This window comes from Mandrillus leucophaeus, unplaced genomic scaffold (assembly GCF_000951045.1).
Source record: "Mandrillus leucophaeus isolate KB7577 unplaced genomic scaffold, Mleu.le_1.0 Scaffold489, whole genome shotgun sequence".
Classification (NCBI taxonomy): Eukaryota; Metazoa; Chordata; class Mammalia; order Primates; family Cercopithecidae; genus Mandrillus; species Mandrillus leucophaeus.
This window is the reverse complement of record NW_012105242.1, coordinates 897,562-916,531: the sequence shown is the minus strand read 5'-3', so window position 1 is coordinate 916,531 and position 18,970 is coordinate 897,562. Positions and strand designations below refer to the sequence as shown.

Genomic DNA, 18,970 nt, shown 5'->3' with positions numbered 1-18,970 from the left:
ATTGTACTGGCTGTGCATGATGAGTGTATGAAGGAGGGGCCTCTTTCTGCCCCGCTCAGAGAAAAAACTCTTAGACGCCACATTTAAAAATCAAGGAAGAAAATCTGTGTATTAATGTGGAGGGTGTCCTGCGGGGGACATGGCCTGTGCCCTCTGGTATCCTCAGATTAGCAGGGGAGACAAAACAGATTCACTCATTCATTCACCACTCAGTGTTACTGAGTCCCCGCTATGTGCCAGTTGGGAATAGGACAGATGAAGTCCCTGCCCTCATAGAGGTAAGTATCCAGTGGGGGAAATCAGACAACAGAAAAGGAGACAGATAGAAGGGAATTTCAGCCACTTGCTGAATATGCTAAGGAAATACTTAGAGTGAAATCAGGACAAGAGGAAATGGGGCTAGTTCAGCAGGGTGGGCAGTCAGGACCTCTCAGGGGAAGTGACGTTTAACCACAATCTGAAAGACAAGCAAGAGCCAGCCATGAGAGGGTGTGGGGAACGACATTCCTGGCTTAGGAAGCAGTAGGTGCAAAAGCCCTGAGGCTGGGGTGAGCTGTGAGTGATGGCGGAACAGCAGGAGGCCATTGTGGCTGGAGGTGAGTGGTCACAGGGGCAGGAGATGTGGCCCCAGCAGTTAAAGGGGGTCACCTCAGGCAGGGCCTTGGCAAGCAGCTCACATTTCCTTCCTGGTGCTCTGGGAAGCCACTGGAGGAGTCTCGGTAGTGGAGTGAGTTGAGGATGTCACTCGTCACCCTGGCCCGGATTGAGGGTGCTGGTGGAGCTGTCGGAGCTCAGGGTGACCAGGTGTGGCGAGGCGTGTCTGGCAGGGGCCGTCAGGAAAAGCTTCTTGGAAAAAGAAGGCCTTGGGTTTCACCCTTGGCATAGATTAGATGCTGTTCGGTTATGGATGTCTGCCAGAGGGAAGGCTCCAAGGTGGAAGGGGCCTTGGTGTCTTGGTCACCTGTCCGCACAGGTGCAGGGTGTTAGCATGCACGAGAGGGTCGGTGAGGATTTGTTCAACATTGTCATCTCCAGGAGGCATCCCTGAGCTGTGGAGTCACAGGGATGGGTATTCCAGTGGGTACCCCCCAGTCCCTACCCTCTTGGAGCCCACGGCCCATGGAGGGATCAGTCAAGGAAAAGGGGATTCTTGTGCTGGGTCATAAGTGGTACCTTGGGCCTGAGCTCAGGCAGCTTTCTTAGGAAGACTGCAGAGACATTTCCCTGTGTATTCCCTGTGCCTCGCCCTGGCCGTGGCCCATGGTAGGCTAAGTAGATGTTTACTGGGTGAATGATTCTAGGAGGAGGTAGGAAGGAAGGAGGGATGAAAGCTGACATATCCTAACTCTCAACTCACCCCGCCATCCCTGACTCTCAAACTCCCCATCAAGCTAGATTGCCTTCTCCCTGTGTCTCCAGCTCTCCTCACACTGTCCCGAGCCGCGTCTTCCTGGGAGTTTGGACCTAGCTGCCCTTTGCACCCCAGCGCCCCTCCTCACTGGCAGATCACTGGTTTCCTGACCTTACTTCTCAGGGCCTCTCTGCACACTGATCCCCCTGCCCAGAACTCTCCCCTGTACCCCAGAGGTGGCTGGCGGTGCCCCACTGACCTGATACAGTTAGCAGACATGTGTTCCTCAGCCCGTGTAGTGCTTTCAGGAAATATTGGACTCAACATGAACATTTAATGATGGGGAGATTTCACAGGAAATGCTGGATTTCCTCACTCGCCTGAGAAGCTGTTAGATGCGTTCATCTTCTAACATAATGGGCCACGATGGGCTACACTGAAGAATGACTGCCAGCTTTAGACACAGCAGGTGCTGGCTGGTTCCACACAGTCTCCTCTTGGCCTGTTTGCCTGTTTACAAGTTTGAGACCCCTGCCCTAGAGATGAATTTGATTGGGTTTTTGCATACTGCCTCCCAGTTCAGGATTTCATATGACTAGAAATTTTGCCTGCTAAATCATCCGGAAGGTGACTGAGCGAGCCACTTGCCAGGTGAGCCCTCATGAGGCCCAGAGAGATACAAGGACCTGCCCAGCTTTGCCCACCTCCTTGATCCACCAGAAGGTGGCAAGACCCAGTTTGGGCGGAAACATAGGGCAGGGTTGCTGTCCTCTGGGCCGTCTTCTTCTGTCCCAGCAGCTGCTGTGGGATACTTCCTGGCCCCTAACCCTGGCCACAGAGTTGCTAATCAGTGCCAGACATGGCCCCCAATTAGACAGCTGGTGGGCCACCGGACGCCGGGTCTCCAGCTTCCGAGAGTGGGCACTCAAACCTCTGTTCCCCTCCTTCAGCTGCTGGCAACATTCTCCCTGTCTCTGAGTTCCAAGACTTTGAGAATGGAACTGGGGGTGGACAGGACCCAGAACAATCCCTTCCCCACCCGGGGCCCCTGTCCCACAAAGCAGATGCATTTCTTCTGCACCCCACTCTGCCTCCAGCCAGGGCATTCTGAATGCTCCAGCACACACCGCTACCTACACACCCAGGCAGGTCTTTGCTCTGTCAAACGCTAGGAAGCTAAAAATAGCCCTGCCCCCCTCTGGCCCTGTAATTGGAGGCAGGACAGCTGGTTTCGATAAGCAGGGTGCTCAGGCTCTGGCCAGCTGCCACCTGCTTTCATTGAACACAGATTGCCTCGGCGGAAACAGTCCCATTCCAGGCTCTCCCTTTTCCTGCTGAGTTTTTGAGTGGATTGAGCTCTGGACTGAGCCTGAGAAGCACCGGCAAGAACTAGGACCCGGGGCCCCGGCTGAGCCTCTCCCCACCGGGCAGTCATGTGGGAACTGGAAAAGCTGCCTATCTTCCTCTGGCCTGGGAGCACTTCTGTCTCCCCGAGAGCTTCTTGCTGACCTCAGAACATTGCTTTCTTTTTCTTTTTTTTTTGAGACAGAGTCTTGCTCTGTCGCCCAAGCTGGAGTGCAGTGGCTCAATCTCGGCTCACTGCAAGCTCTGCCTCCTGGGTTCACGCCATTCTCCTGCGTCAGCCTCCCGAGTAGCTGGGACTACAGGCGCCCGCCACCACGCCTGGCTAATTTTTGTGTTTTTAGTAGAGACCTTGTTAGCCAGGATAGTCTCGATCTCCTGACCGCCTCGGCCTCCCAAAGTGCTGTGATTACAGGTGTGAGCCACCGCGCCTGGCCCAGAGCATTCCTTTCTGTTGGATGGTTCGTTCCTTCATTTGTTCCATAAATGATCATTGAGTCCCACTCTGCATCAGGCCCTCTGGTAGGTGCTGGGATAGTGCCATGAATAAGACAGAGAAAACGTTCTGTTCATGTCATTACATTCTGGTTGGGGGAGATGAAATAAATCTGTAAACAAGACCACTTCAGACAGTGAAAAGTGCGAAAAAGGAAGCAACACAGAGATGTGATGGATGGGATAGGGGTCGGGGACCATTTTAAATGAGGTAGTCAGAGAAGGCTTCTCTGAGGAGGTGATGTTTGTGCTGAGACCTGAAGGATGAGAAGGAACAGTTGCATGAAGAGCTGAGGAAGGGCGTTTCCAGGCAGAAGGAACAGCAAGTGCAACAGCTCCGAGGCAGGGAGGAGTCTGGTATTTTTGAATAAGGGAAAGATGGTAGGTGTGGCTAAGGCGTAACTAGTGAGAGGTATTGGGGGTGAGATCAGTCAGGGTGGGAGCGGGTCATGCTGGGCCTTGTTTATGTCCATGTGGGAAGAGTTGGGATTTTTTTCTGAATAATGAGCCTGTGGGAGGCTTTTGAATATGGAAATGACATGGTTTCATCACTGTTAGCGCTCCTGACTCCCCACCATCATCTTTCTGGCCCCCCTATTATTTCTTCCTGCATGTTTGTCCATTGCCTCTGTTCATCTGTCCAGCCACCACCCCATCCAGCCATCTGTGATCCATCCCTGACCCATCCACCCATCTACTCACTCTCTTCTTCATCCACCCCATATCAAGTCATCTGTCTGTTCAATCATCCACTTACTCACTTACCTACCTGCCCATGTGCTGGGTGTTTCTCTGGCCAGACATCCATCCATCCATCCATCCATCCATCCATCCATCCATCCATCCATCCATCCAGTAATCCGTCTATCTAGTCACTCATTCACCAACCTGCCTACCCAGCCTCCCTCCCTCCTTCTCTCCCTCCCATCCATCCATCCATCCATCTATCCATCCATCCATGCATCCATCCAGTGAGCCTGAGGCAGACCTGGAATCTGGTCACACTTCTCTCTGCTCTTGGTAATAAGAGAAGCATGAAGCCTCAGTACAACCCCAAGGGCTATAGACTCCTACGCTCGGCTTCCCTGTGGGAAGGTCTAGCTGTCATTCCCAGGGGTGGTTGTGGCCAGGCCAGCTTAGTGCTTGTCCCTGTGATCCCAGCATTGAGGAAATCCTCTCAACCACATACTGTGTTCCTGGCAGTGAGTTCGTTGCCTGGCTCCTAGAAATTGGCGAAATCAGCAAGACGGAAGAAGGAGTCAACTTGGGCCAAGCCCTGTTGGAGAATGGCATCATCCACCATGGTGAGTGGAGGACTGGGCCAAGGGGTAGGGACAGGTCAGACCCCAACTGTGCTACGTTTCCAATAACTCAGGCGGCTCCTACCCTTTCGTGCAGCCACCTTGTTTTCTGGGCACAGTGTGGCCCACAGGAACGTGGATGCCCTTGTAAAATTGCCTCTTAGGCATCAGCAAATCAGGGACACCTCAAAAAGCTGGGGACAGGGGAGTAGAATCTTTTATCTGTCCTTTCAAGAAATGTCAAGAACCTTTTGGTTAAGTTTTAGTTATTCAGCAAATATTTATTGAGTGCCTATAATGTGGCAGGCACTGTTCACACCACAGAATGGGAGGAGGACGTGTCTGTCATCATGGAGCCGACCTTGTAGTTGGAGGGGACGATAAGATCTTTACAAAGCAAGATAGTAAAACATGATAGGTGCTAGGGAAGGAGGGTAAAGAGTGTGGTGTTGGGGTTCACATTTGAATAGGGGAGATGGGAAAGGCCTCATTGAGAAGGGGACATTGGAACCAGGACCTGAGCCACCAGTGAGGGAGGGACCCAGGTGGGCAGCATGGTTCCAGGCAGAGGGAACAGCCAGTGCAAAGTCCTCAGGCAGAGTCTAAGTGGGTTGTGCAGGGAATAGCAGGGAGGGAGTGTGGCTGCCTCAGAGTGAGGAGGGGGCATGGTAGGAGACGAGGTCAGAGGGCACAGGACTGATGGGAGAGTCCAGGAGGTGAGAGCAGATCCTATAGAAAATCTTAGGGTCTTTGGCTTTTACTCTGAGTGGGCTGTGAAGCTGTTGCTGACCTCTGCATAGAGGAAAGTCCTGCTCAGATGAACATGTTAACAGAATCCCTCTGGCTGCCCTGTGGAGACTGTTGGGACCAAGGGTGACTGCAGGGAGCCCAGCAGAGAGGCTGCTGTGATAGTCCAGGTGGGAGGCGGAGGCGGTTCGGGCCAGTGTAGGAGTGAGGTGATTGATATCTTGAGGGTTAGGGCCTTATAGGCATTGCTAATGGATCTGAAGCATCAAGGATGACTTTGTGGGATAGAGATGGCTCCCTAAATCTCAGCAGTGTGGTCTCAGGCCCCAGCACGCTTGTCCCCACCCATCCATTGGTGATCTAGATCCAAGGACATGCTCAGCCAGAGGGGTCCCAGTGCAGGCTGGATCAGGGGCATTTCTGGGTCCCTCAGCCCTGCAGATGCCCCATCCCAAGCTGTGAGTCTCAGCAGGGCCCTGCACGTAGCAGGAGGATGGGGTATCCTCATGTGCAAAATGGGGAAGTCATAGCACCCACCTCGTGGGGTTTCGGTGAAACTGTGCCCAGCATAAAGCCTGGCCAGCAGTGAAGGCTGAGGCTGGTGGGTGTGGCTGGGAGGGGCCGAGGGTGCGTGGCCGGCTGTGAAGGCTGATGCTGGTAGGCGTGGCCGGGAGGGGCCGAGGGGGCGTGGCCGATAGAGTGAAGGCTGATACTGGTGGGCGTGGCCAGGAGGGGCCGAGGGGTCGTGCCCGGCCTCACAGATCCTCCTGTCTCTCCAGTTTCCGACAAGCACCAGTTCAAGAATGAACAGGTGATGTATCGTTTCCGCTACGACGATGGCACCTACAAGGCCCGAAGTGAGCTGGAGGATATCATGTCCAAGGTAGGGGCCCTCCGCCCCCATGACCCTGACTCAGCTGGCCTCATTTACCTCCACCCCGAGTTCGCCTCGTAGCAGGACTGTGCCCCTTGGCTTGTTTGCCGCCTCCACTGGCCCCACCTCACCCCTGCCCTCATCACCCTGACCTGCCCCGTCCTGGAAGCCATCTCTCCCATCAGCCTGGATTTGGAGGCTCATGAAGGATGTGGCCTGATCCCAGAATTCCTCCCCTTTTTTCTTTCAGGGTGTGAGGCTTTACTGCCGTCTTCACAGCCTCTACACCCCGGTGATCAAGTAAGTTACTCTTTCCAAGCTCCACTTTCACCTCTACCTCTTCACAGCTGTGTGGCCTTGGGCCGGCAACTTAACCTCTCAGAACCGCAGTCTCCTTCTCCATTAAATGGGGCTTGCAATGGCACCTATCCTTTAGGTTTGTCATTAGGATTAAGTGAATTAAATTATGGGAAGCACTGCAGTGCAGTGATGCAGGGTATCAGTTCTGGAGCCAGACAGACTGAACTTGAACCTGCCTCCTAGTTAGCAGCTGTGTGACCTTGGGCAGAGTTACTTAACCTCTCTGTGCCTCAACTGTTTCCTCTGTGAAATGGGGATAATAATGGGCTCCACCTCAGGGCCTTTGTGCCTGCTGTTCCCTCTGCTCAGGATGCTTTTCCTCTGCATACCTTCATGTTCGTTCCCTCACTTCCTTCAAATGCCTGCATATCACAGGGGTCTTCCCTGCCGACCTTCATAAAGTGTCACCAACCTGGTACTTTATGTCCTCTGTGTTAGTCTGTTTTCATGCTGCTGATAGACATACCCAAGACTGGGTAATTTATGAAGAAAAAGAGGTTTAATGGATTCACAGTCCCACGTGGCTGGGGAGGCCTCTCAGTCATGGAGGTATGTGAAAGGCACGTCTTCCATGGCAGACAAAAGGAAAATGACAGCCAAGTGAAAGGGGTTTCCTCTTATGAAACCATCAGATCTTGTGAGACTTACTACCACAGGAACAGTATAGGGGATCTGCCCCCACGATTCAGTTGTTTCCCACTGGGTCCCTCCCACAATATGTGGGAATTATGAGAGCTGCAATTCAAGATGAGATTTGGGTGGGGACACAGTCAAACCATATCAGCTCCCTTTCTTCACTTTAATTTTCTTCTTCTTTCTTCTTCTTTATATATATATATTTTTTTTTTGAAATGGAGTCTTGCTCTGTTGCCCAGGCTGGAGTGCAGTGGCATGATCTTGGCTCACTGCAAACTCTGCCTCCTGAATTCAAGTGATTCTCCTACCTCAGCCTCCCAAGTAGCTGGGATTACAGGCGTGCACCACCATGCCTGGGTAATTTTTTTTTTTTTGGAGACAGAGCCTTGTTCTGTCCCCCAGGATGGAGTGCAGTGGTGCAATCTTGGCTCACTGCAACCCCCACCTCCCGGGTTCAAGCAATTTTCATGCCTCAGCTGCGTGAGTGGCTGGGATTACAGGTGCCTGCCACCAGGCCTGGCTAATTTTTGTATTTTTAGTAGAGATGGGGTTTTGCCATGTTGACCAGGCTAGTCTCGAACTCCTGACTTGAAGTCATCCACCTGCCTTGGCCTCCCAAAGTGCTGAAATTACAGGCGTGAACCACTGCACCTGACACATATATATATTTTTTATATATATATACATATATTTATATATATATATTTATATATATATATATTTTTTTTTTGAAATGGAGTCTTGCTCTGTTGCCCAGGCTGGAGTGCAGTGGCATGATCTTGGCTCACTGCAAACTCTGCCTCCTGAATTCAAGTGATTCTCCTACCTCAGCCTCCCAAGTAGCTGGGATTACAGGCGTGCACCACCATGCCTGGGTAATTTCCTTATTGTTAGTAGAGATGGGGTTTTACCATGTTGTCCAGGCTGGTCTCGAACTCCTGATCTCAAGTGATCTGCCTGCCTCAGCCTCCCAGAGTGCTGGGATTACAGGTGTGAGCCCCTGTGCCTGGCCTAATTGATTGAAATTTAAATTAAAATGGCTACCTATTGGAGAGTGGAGGCCTAGGGACTCAGTAAAAGCTTGTCAGTGAATGTTGAAAGATGATTAACTTCTTTTGCTTCTGTTTCTGCATCTGTTAAGTGGACAAAGAATAGCTCTCACCTCTTGGGTTGTTGTGAGGATTAAATTCACGGAAGGTGCTTTGAATGGCTCTTGGCATTGTATAATGAACGCCAGTGATTGGTTATTCTCTTTACCACAAAGCTCATGGTTGTGGATGAAGGGAGAGAGGGTGACCTGATTCTTACCCAGCTGCAGATTTTTCTGTCCCTCTGACCTGATAACTCTTATCACCTCTCAGAAGAGTGGAGAGGAAGGACCATTTCCTGGCATTTGCTGGCCCCATGGGAGGTCAGGCCCTGGGAACCACTTCCATCTGCCATCCTGCCTCAGCCCTCCCGGGCTCCTCTGCTGCTGCTCTTATGCAAGCCCCGGAAGGCAGGCGGGGCTCCTCTGCCAGCCTCAAAGAAGGAAGCGGCTGGGGAAGGTAGCAGACACCCACCAACTGCACGTGGGGCCTGTCCGACCCCCCCCAAGTCCTAAAGCCTGAGAGAAATGCTCCAACAAGACTTTATCAGCCTTGACATGGACTGGCCACAGAAGCTCGTTTTTGTCAGCTTCAGAGGCTGAGAAGTTGTTGCAGTTTGGCTGCAAGGTTAGCGGAACCCATGGGACCCAGGCTCGGCAGGGATTCAGATGCTGTCACAGGCCAGGGCAGTTACCTCAGGAAAGAACCGTGAAACTCACAGGCTTGTGCGCTGCTCAGCCCTCATAGACCACACCAGCCCCTTGCAGGGGCTTTCCATGTCGGTTTGGTTTAAACACATCAATGCCAAGCACAGAACAAAAGGAAAAAAGGAAAGGAAAGAATGGAGGGTCTCCCCTGCCACTCTGTGAGAGTCAACATGGCTCCCCAGCCTCGGCGCCGGTGGTATCTTAACCAGGATAAGTCTCTGTTGGGGGCTGTCCTGGCTTTGTAGGATCTTCAGCAGCATCCCCGGCCTCTGCACACGCACGGGATGCCAGCAGCACCCCTGCCCGAGCCCCTCCAGGTCATGACAGCCAAAAATGTCTCCAGACATACCCTGAGGGCAAAATCACCCCCAGCTGAGATCGCCTGGGCTAGAGACAGAAAGTTTCCGGAGCCCTGCGGTTGCTGCCTCCTGCCTCCCACTCTGTAGGTGGAAGGAGGCCTGGTTTGGAACAGCCCTGCCCTCGGTCACACTGCAAGTGATGTGTGAAGTCTGGGCTGAGACTCAGACCCCTGCCCAGTGCCTAGAGAATCTGGAGATCCTTGATTCATTGGCACGTATAGCAGGGAAGTCGGGACCACCCCCACCTCTGTCCTCCCCGCCCTGCCCTGCTCACTGTGCGCTCACCTTCTCCACAGAGACCGTGATTACCACCTGAAGACCTACAAGTCGGTACTTCCCGGGAGCAAGCTGGTGGACTGGCTGCTGGCTCAGGTGAGGCCTCCTCAGGGGTGTGTGACCAGCGTTCTGCTTTGTCTGTCAGTGTGGGGCTTTTTGTTTTGTTTAAAAATTTTCTATTACTGCTTTTAATTGTGGCAAACTGCACAGAACATAAAATTTACCATCTTGATCTTTTTTTTTTTTCTTGAGACAGTCTTGCTCTGGCACCCAGGCTGGAGTGCAGTAGTGCAGTCTTAGCTCACTGCAACCTCTGCCTCCCAGGTTCAAGCAATTCTCCTGCCTCAGCCTCCTAAGTAGCTGATATTACAGGCGCATGCCACCACACTCAGCTAATTTTTGTATTTTTAGAGAGACGGGGTTTCACCATGTTGGCCAGGCTGGTCTCGAACTCCTGACCTCGTCATCTGCCCGCCTTGGTCTCCCAAAGTGCTGGGATTACAGGCATGAGCCACTGCGCCCGGCCATCTTGATCATTTTTAAGTGGATAGTTCATTGGCATTAAATTCATTGATAATGTTGTGCAAGCGTCACCACCACCCATCCACGGAGCTCTTTTAATCTTCCCACACTGAAGTTCTGTTCCCATTCAACTCCCTACCCCCTCTCCTCCAGTCCTGATGCATACCATTCTACTTTCTGTCTCTATGAACTTGACTACTCTGGTGACCTCATATCAGTGGAATTGTACAGTATTTGTCCTTTCATGCCTGGCTCATTTTACTTAGCATTCGTCCTAAAGGCTCATCCATGTTGTAGCGTATGTTGGAATCTCCTTCCTTTTTCAGGTTGAATATTATTCCATTGATTGTATGTTAGTCCATTTGTGCTACTGTAACAAAATACCTGAGACTGGGTAATTTATAAAGAACAGAAACTTGCTTCTCACAGTTCGGGAGGTTGGGAGTTCCAGACCAAGGTGCCGGCAGGTTTGGCGTCTGTCAAAGGCTGCCGTCTGCTTCCAAGATGCTACCTTGCTGCTGTGTCCTCCCGTGGGGAAAGGGATGGGAGGGGCAGACTCCCTGCCTCACACCCATTTCTAAGGGATGCCTAATGCCCTCCTGACTCAGTCCCCTCCTCATGGCCATACCTCTCAATACTGTTGCTTTGGGGATCACGTTTCAACATGAATTTTGGAAGGGGCAGAAACCATTCAAACCGTAGCAGTATGTCTGTACCACATTTTGTTTATCCATTCATCCCTCAGTAGACCCCGGCGTTGCTTCCACGCTAGGGCTTTCTTTCAGTTTTAAAACTGGGATGGTCTTGGGCAAACTAGGCCAAGATGGTTTTATCCTGGTACCAAACTGGAGCCTCTGTTTGGAGTTGGCCAGGTTATTCCTTTCAAAAAAGTTCCCAGTGGGTAAGGGCTGACCAGAAGCTTAGAAAATCTATGCATCAATTTTGGTGCAATATCCCAAAGGTGTTTGCTCCCTTCAGGTGCCGCATACAGGCCTGTTGCCTGTCTCTTCTCCTTTATTGCTCAGGATCATGGATGCTTACCTGGATAAGGCCCCAGCAGGCATTGTGCGTTATCCTATTGGGTCCTCTAACCTACTTGCAGATGGGGAACTGGGCCCAGAGAGGCAGAGTGCCTGGTCCAAGGGTACACAGCTTCATGGTGGCGAAGCTGGGACTCACCCACTGTGCCTCGGTTCTGTGAAGTTTTCAGGGAGTCCTCAAGAATGTCCATTCATGGTCTGTAAAAAGAACACATTGGCTCCCAAAGATGAGAAGAAACCTGTGAAATAAAAATGGATAAATGTTTAAACATCTACAGAGTGCAGCTTTATGTTGGCCTCAATTGTTAAAGTAAGCATTCGTAAAAACTTCATTCGAAAACAATTTGCTGACTGGATTTTCTCGTGTTGCACAAATTCCCGATATGTCTGATAAATCACAGCCAATTTTTACAGTGAATGTTTTTCGGCACCAAATAACTTCAAAAGAAAGTTGAGAAACATCCTTGAAAATAAGTTGTCTAGCCCAAAGAGTATATCAAATGTGAAATATGGGTACATTTTAATGTGTTTGCTATGCTGCGGGACCCTGTGTCCTGAGAGGTCTTGAAATATCTGGATTTGAATTCCAGTTTGCATGTCCGTGAAGCACAGAGCTGCTAACCATTGTACTGCACTCCCCAGCCCTCCTGAGAATCACATGCAGTCAGCCCAGAGCTCATGCTTTTAGAGCTGGACAGATGTGGGTTCAAGTCCTAGCCCTGCTACTTCCTAGCTCAGTGACCTTGGACAAGTTGCTCAGCCTCTCTGGGCCTCAGTTGTAGAATGAAGCTAAAACCAGTACCTTCCCCTTTAGATTGTTTTGAGGTTTCGATGAGATAATTGTGTAAGCACTTAGAATGGTGCCTGACACAGAGTAATTGCTCAATAAACGTAACTATTGCTATGATTCCTCATCTCTTTCACAAAAGATTCAAGGTGGCCCATGATTACATGCAATATAGAAGACTAAAGAAATTGTGCAAGGATTCGGGGGCCACCAGACCAGTAAGACCAGGAAACAAACAGAGGTGGGGGAGGTTGGTGACCTGTACAGAGTCCCGCCTTCTGAATGTGCTGCAAACAGGTGACAGGGGTGCCACGTGGGAGTTTCATGGTTTAGGTGCTTCAGTCAGAGCCCAGAGGAGCCTGGGTTTCAGGGCTCTCAGAGCTGCCCACTTCTCACTGCTGTGGATGTCTCTGAGGCCTCTTATTTCTCAAGCTCCTTCGGTGCCCAGAGCTGCCTGTTGGTGTCAAAGCACAGGGGAGGCTTTGCTCCTGGGGTGAATCCCGTGCCTAACTCAGGGTGGGTGGGCTCACAGAGACAACAGGACATTGGGTCTGAGAGGTATTTGGAGATGGAAGAGACGGGCTGCACTGCTATAGGAGTGGCTGGGAATCAAGGATGAGCCCTGGGATTTGGGTGCAGTAGGCCGATGGAAATACTGTTTGTGGAGATGGGAAGATGGGTAAGAGTGTGTGGGGAAAATGACTTTCTCCTTGGGCACACGAGATGCCGTGGGGATTTCCAGCGGATGGGTGGGGAAGAGGGTGGGCTTTATACACACACCCAGACCTCAGGCGGCCCCCACTGCAGAGGCCGCTCCTTGTCAGCTTTTGGGTGACATTTGAAACAGGTTAGAAGAGAGCGTAGGGAAATTAGACAAGAAAGCTCATTAGTTAACTTTTTCTTTTTTTTTTTTAAATTATTTTTGAGCACCTGCCATGTATCAGGGGCTGTTTTTGGTTCTAGAGACACAGCAGGGAACAGGACAGACAAAAGCTCGTGTTCTCCCAGATCTTACATTCTCGTGAGGATAGGAGAGACACTTAATAAATAAGAAGTGGAATACATCACATGCCCACTGGTGCTACGTGCAGCGTGGTGGAGGGGACGGTGTGGGAGCGGGGGCAGGGGATCGCCCCCTCACATGGGCATGGTGGTGCAGTTCACACAGAAGGTCAGGGACGGCTGTACTGAGCAGGGACATTTGAGCAGAGGGCTAAGGGAGGTGAGGAGCGAGCCCGGGCCACATCTGGGGAGCAGCAGCTCAGAAGCTCTGAGGCAGAGCGAACCGGGTATGTCTGGGGAGCAGAGAGAGGGCCAGGATGACTGGATGGAGTGAGAGGGGAGAGGAGTGGTGAGGAAGCCGCGTGGGCAGACCATGCCAGGCCGTGTCCACCCCTGGAAGGGTCCGGACCCCCGCAGGGCTCTGAGCACAGGAGCAGTGCATGTGGCTTTGGTTCATACAGACCCCCTGGCTCTGTGTGGAGACTTTAGGGATGAGGCTGGCAGCAGGGAGGGCAGGAGGAGGCAATGCTAGAATTTCAGGCAGGGGAGGATGCTGGCTGAGAACAGGGTGGTGGGGGTGGCGGGAGAAGTGATCAGATTCTGGATGTTTTGAAGGTGGACAAATGGGTTGCTCATGGGTGAGTAGGGCGTTGGAGGTGAGAGACAGAAAGGAGCGGAGAATGACTCCAAAGCCTTTGGCTTGAGCTGCCGTTGAATGAGCTGGGAGGCTGTGAAAGAGGCAGGTATGCGAGAGGCTCAGGCCTTCACCCTGGAACACTCCAGCATTTAGAGACTAGAGGAGGAGGAACCAGTAAAAGCCACTTCCAGTGTTGGCGGCTGGTGCTGGGTATGTGGGGGGCTTTCTCGGGGCCTGTGCTGACTGAGGAATTGTGGGCTTGGCCAAAGCACCCTCGGAGTAGCCTATCTCACTGTCACTGTCCTGAGCTCCCCAACCCCAGGCACCTGCATCTTGCTGCTAGTGGAGGCAGGGAGAGGATGTGGTTGACCATGGAATGTGTCCATCCACTTCAGCAGCCTGTCTGTGGCTTGGCCTGGTGTGGGGACACAGGATGGGTAACTGGAGCCCACGCAGGTGGATGACTTCCAGGAGATGGTTGGAAAGGCAGCTGACCTTTGGCTTGGGTCAGGGAAAGGGGAGGAGGGTGTGCCTGTGTGGGTCTCTCTGTGTGGGAGAGATCTGTGACAAGGATGTGACCTTGGAGCATGGTGACAGCCTGTCTTGACTTCAGGAGGCACCCCCACCTTGTACCTTAGCAGGAAAGCAGGAAGAACACATAATTGTGTACGGCAGGAGGGTATTTTTGCTTTGGACATGTCTTCATTTCTAACTCTAGGTTTTTCTACCCCTTAAAATAAAATGTTGATTGAATCCCTGCTGAATCAGTTACACATGCGTTCGGCTGCACATAACGGGAAATCTGACTTATTAATAAGATATTCTTCTCTCACATAATTCATTGTCTGGAGTTCGTGGTCCTAGAGCTCAACAATGCTGTCTGTACCCAGGCATCTCCTGCCTTTTTCTTTTGCTATCCTCGTATTTTCTCGTGAGTTGCCTCACAGTCACAGGTGGCAGCCATGGCTCCAGACATCACATCTGCACAGAACTATGGCCAAAGACTGTCCTGTTGGAGAACATTTATTCTTTCTGTGTATTGGGGAGGAAACTTCCTACAGTCCTCCCTTCCCCTGCATGGTCTTTTCCTTAGGTCTCATTGGCCAGATGGGTCTGACATATACCCCTAAACCAGCCGTTGGGGAAGAGAACCGGGATTGCTGATAGTGGCTGAGTTCCTCAGGATTCATTTCTTGTGACTTCAGGAGGGGGCTTGCTAGGCATTATTCAGACAATCAGAGTTCTTTAAACGCTGAGGATGAGGTGGGCATTGGCCCTTGGAGAGACAACTTGCACTCTCTTATCAGCTCCGGATCGGCTTGGTGCATTATCTTATTTGGTCCTCAGAACAACTTGAGACAAATGCAGTTGTTCCCATTTTACTGATGAGGAAACTGAGGCTTGGGTTATGTAACTTGCCCCAGGGCACACAGCCATCAGGATCCTCTGTGTGTATGTGTGTTGTCCTGATGCCTTCATAGTAACGATCATAACGCTCTGTATTAATGATCGCTGATTGTGTCTGAGCAGAGACCACCTCTCAGGGGTGTCAGAGGCCTGGGAGAATCCAGGGCAAATCTGAGAATGAAATAAAAATATGGATGAGGAAAGGAAGCTCAGAGAGCCTGAGGGATTGCCCAAGGACATGGCCAGGGCAGAGCGGGGCTTTGAACCGGCGGAAGCCAGTTCTGGAGTTTGCTCTCTTCACCTCTCCACTGGGTGATTTCTGGGTCTGTGTCACTTGGGCTCCAGGACACCCCAGGCTGTGACTGTCACATGCAGGGCAGGGGGTCAGAGTGGGAGAGAGCAGAGGTGGGCCAAGGAGCCAAGTGTGGGGCGGGCACAGATTTGCAAGCTTCCATGCTGGCTCTGCAGAAATGTGCCTGGAATGCCCACCACGTGGACTTCTACGACCAGGCAGATGGCAGGTACTGATGGCAGCAGGGTTCTCAGCAGGGGCAGGGGCAGAGAGGGGTCGGGATAGGAGAGGCGGGGGTCAGGCTGGCAGCTTGAGGTACTGGGAGAAGAGACGCAGGAGAAATGGGAACAGGAAACTTGGCTGCAACCCTAGACAACTAACGTCCCCTGTCAGCCTCGGTTCCCCTCTCCATGGCATGGTGGTGGGGAGTGTCCAGCTCTGAGCGGCCTCCACTGTTACTGGGTAAGCTTGAGCAACTGCCAAGTCTGTCTGTGCCTCTGTTTCCTCCTCTGTCGAGTGGAGTTAATAAGAGTGATTGTCTCCAGGTGAACCGTACAGTCTGAGTGAAATCTCGCAGCGCCTTGCACGTGGTAGGTCAGTGAGAGGCATCCTTGGGCGGGCATCTTTATGGGGTCTTGGAATTCATGGGTAAAGAGGCTGTCTGGGGTCCTGTGTAACTCACACCTGTCTCCCCCATTACTCTGTCTCTCCTCCCCACTTTGCCTCCTCCATCTTCATTCCTCAGTGGTTCTCTCCAGTGAAAAAATAACTAATCAGGAACAGCTGACATTTATCAAATGCTGCCTGTGTGCCAGGCTTTGGGCCGAGGGTCTTGCACAGAGCGTCTCACTCAATCCTCACGAGAACTCGGTGGGATGGAGACCCTCTCCCCGCCACTTTAGAGAGACAGAGGCCGAGACGGGGAGGTGAGTTCAGAATCCGTTTCCAAACTAGGTCCTCTCTTCTCCCTTCTTTCTGTCCCTCCTCCCTTCTCCCATCAATCCCTTTTCTTCCCTTCCTTCCACTTTTTGTGACCCACCAAGTACTAGACTTTGGGTTTTGATGTGGGATGATGATGTGAACATGGCAGGCAGCGTCCCTGCCCGCATGGAGCTTACACCCGGTGGACAACAGACCTTAAGCAAAATGGACACATGGGTGAGGTAATTTCAGACTGCGACAGGTTGGCACAGATGCCTTGCCTGAGTGCGTGTGACCGGTGAACGTTTATTGAGAGGACAGGTGGAGGAAGGTTTGGGCGCTACTTTCGGGTAGTTAAGAATGGGACTCTGAGGAAGTGGCACGGCCCTGAGACCTGCAAAGCCAGGACAGGGCATTCCAGGTGTGCAGGAAAGGATGAGTGCAAAGGCCTTGAGGTGTGCAGAGGGCACCTGGGGGCGGGTGGGCAGGTGAGGGTGTCAAGGCAGGGAGGCATGGCGGGGGAGGTTGCAGGGGTCTTGTGTACGGTGGCTTCCCCTGAGGAGGGGAGAAATTGTATCCTTCCGAGAGGGCTGCAGGGAGGCTGCAGGGAGGTGGCAGGGCTTCCTGTTCAGGTGGCACTTCCAGGCCTTCTGTATCTCTGTTGACCTGAGAGTCCCTACTGGCCTTGCTCTAGGAACTCCAGGACCCTGTGGGGAGGCTGGGACTGTGAGCGCCTCAGAAGGCCAGGTGGCTCCAGCTGCCTGCCGGGCCTCCCATCTGCGGAGCTAGACCTGCCTCTCTGCTCCCCCACCGCCCCCTCCCCCCACCCCCGGGGCTGGCCCCTCACAGCGAGGGGGCAGCTGCTCTGGATATGGCCTGTCATAGCCACCTCCCCTGGCAGGGTTCCGAACCACTGGCTTGGGGTCCTGTGGGAGAAATGTGTCTTAATGGAGTCAGCCAGGGCAGGCAGTGTGGTGAAATGCCAAGGCCAGAGGCTCTGCCCCAGGCCTTCTGCCCAGGGTCGGGTCCTACTGCCTCTGAATAGCACCCCTGTCTCCTCTGGTTGGAAAATCCCCTCTGGCTGTGGACGGGAGGGGACAGGCGGGCCTCTCAGGACTCCTCATTCTGGGAGGCGTTTCAGTGAGAAGAGGTGGTGCCTGTGGCTGTCTCTCTGGAGTTCAAGCTCATTGACCTGGCTGCCAGCTCCTACACGATCTGGCCCCTGCTGACCACTCCTTTGTTCAATCAGCAGACAGCTACTGAGCAGGGACTCTAGGTCTGCCCCGTTCCCAGCACTTAGGATTGAGCGGGGACACAGCAGCGCCGGCTTCTGGCCCTCATGGGCCTGACTTAGCTTGTCCGCCCCGGGCTGGCCATGCTGCCTTCTGGTTTTTCTGCGCTCCAAGCTTCTGCCCATTTCCAGACCTTTGCCCCTGCTGTTTCCTCTGCTTGACAATCCCTCCCACCTGCACATGCGTGTGCACACGCACAACACACGTGTCACACACTTGGCCTGGATGTGTTGAGAGTATTTGGTTTGCTAGCAACAGAAACAGGCCCTGGCTAATTGATGGGGGAATAAAAAAGATGACTCACTGAAGGGGGTTGGGGCACTACACAAAGTCAGGGCAGGCCTAGGAGGCCTTAGGAAGAACTGGCACCTGGAAATGCTGAGAAGCTAGGGCTCTGTCTGGCACACCACTGCGGGGGACAATCAGCACTGCTGTTCCTTGTCCTTGGGATCCTCCACTGAATTGTCATGTTCCTGGGACAGGGAGCATCCCGTTGGCCTCAGCCTGACCTAGGAGGGCCGCAAACCTTGATCGACTGCCCCACCAAGATGATATCCCACCTGGGAGAGTTGGCCCCAAAGGCCAAACCCGCAGGGTCCAGCACATGGGCCATGCCTGTTCATTCTTCATGTTTCAGGTTGGATGTCACTTCCTTGGGGAAGTCCTGAGATGAGTCAGATCACCTTGGTTCAGATTGAATCAGTTTGGAATATTTTCATTTGCCAGGATAACAAACCCAACTGAACAGTGGCTTACACAGACGCCATCTATCAGGAAGCATGGAGCTAGGTGGTTCCAGGGCTGGTGTATGGGCTCAGTAGCAGACAGAAGAACCTTCCGTTCTTCACCCCACCGTCCTCAGCATCTCAGCAGTGTCACTATCTTGCTTATCAGGGAGCCACTGCAGCCCCCAGCATCACTTCCTCATACGACTTCATCCCAGGCAGGGAGGGGTGGTGCTGCTTTTCCCTTTTACCTGGAGAGTGGGGGAAGGTGTTTTTCAGAAGCCCCTGGTAGGCTTCCCCAGTTGTCTTATTAACTGGTGCTTGGTCAGTTAGCAATTGAACTTGATTTCTAGTATTAGAGACACAATTATGGAGGCTGAGCCTAATTAGCGTTTGTGTTTCTGTGGCATGAGAGAAGTCCAGAGGTGGGTGGTTTTTGCTGCCAGAGTGTCTCCTGATATCTTTGGGGACCACACTCTGTGTGTCTTTCTGTTCTGCCTTCCTTAGTGAGTTTCCAGCCACCAGGGCACCTTGTAGTCTAAAGTGACTGCAAGAATTCCAGCCATCACATCTTTGTTCCAGGCAGGAGGAAGAGAAAGAAAGGGCCAGGGACAAGGGGTTTTGCCAGAGCATCCCACCAGTGATTTCTGCTTATAGCTCATTGGCCACCTGTAGCTGCAAGGGAGGCTGGAGATGGATGAGGGCCTCCCATTCTCAGGGAGGAATGGGAAAGGTGTTGCTAGGCAACCAACATTGTCTGCCACTTAAAATCTCCGTGTTTTCTTTGCG

At 52.4% G+C, this 18,970-nt stretch overlaps 1 protein-coding gene across 1 annotated transcript in view; it reads left to right on the top strand.

The window, feature by feature from the left end:
* The window catches only part of PREX1 (phosphatidylinositol-3,4,5-trisphosphate-dependent Rac exchange factor 1), a gene marked incomplete at its 5' end in the record, with an annotated part of 216,297 nt that overhangs the window by 150,507 nt on the left and 46,820 nt on the right, over positions 1-18,970 (top strand). The window contains 4 exons of the mRNA XM_011995411.1: positions 4,412-4,512; positions 6,036-6,139; positions 6,381-6,430; positions 9,577-9,652. Coding sequence (XP_011850801.1) covers positions 4,412-4,512; positions 6,036-6,139; positions 6,381-6,430; positions 9,577-9,652 — 331 coding nt within the window. The remainder of the gene's footprint in view (positions 1-4,411; positions 4,513-6,035; positions 6,140-6,380; positions 6,431-9,576; positions 9,653-18,970) is intronic.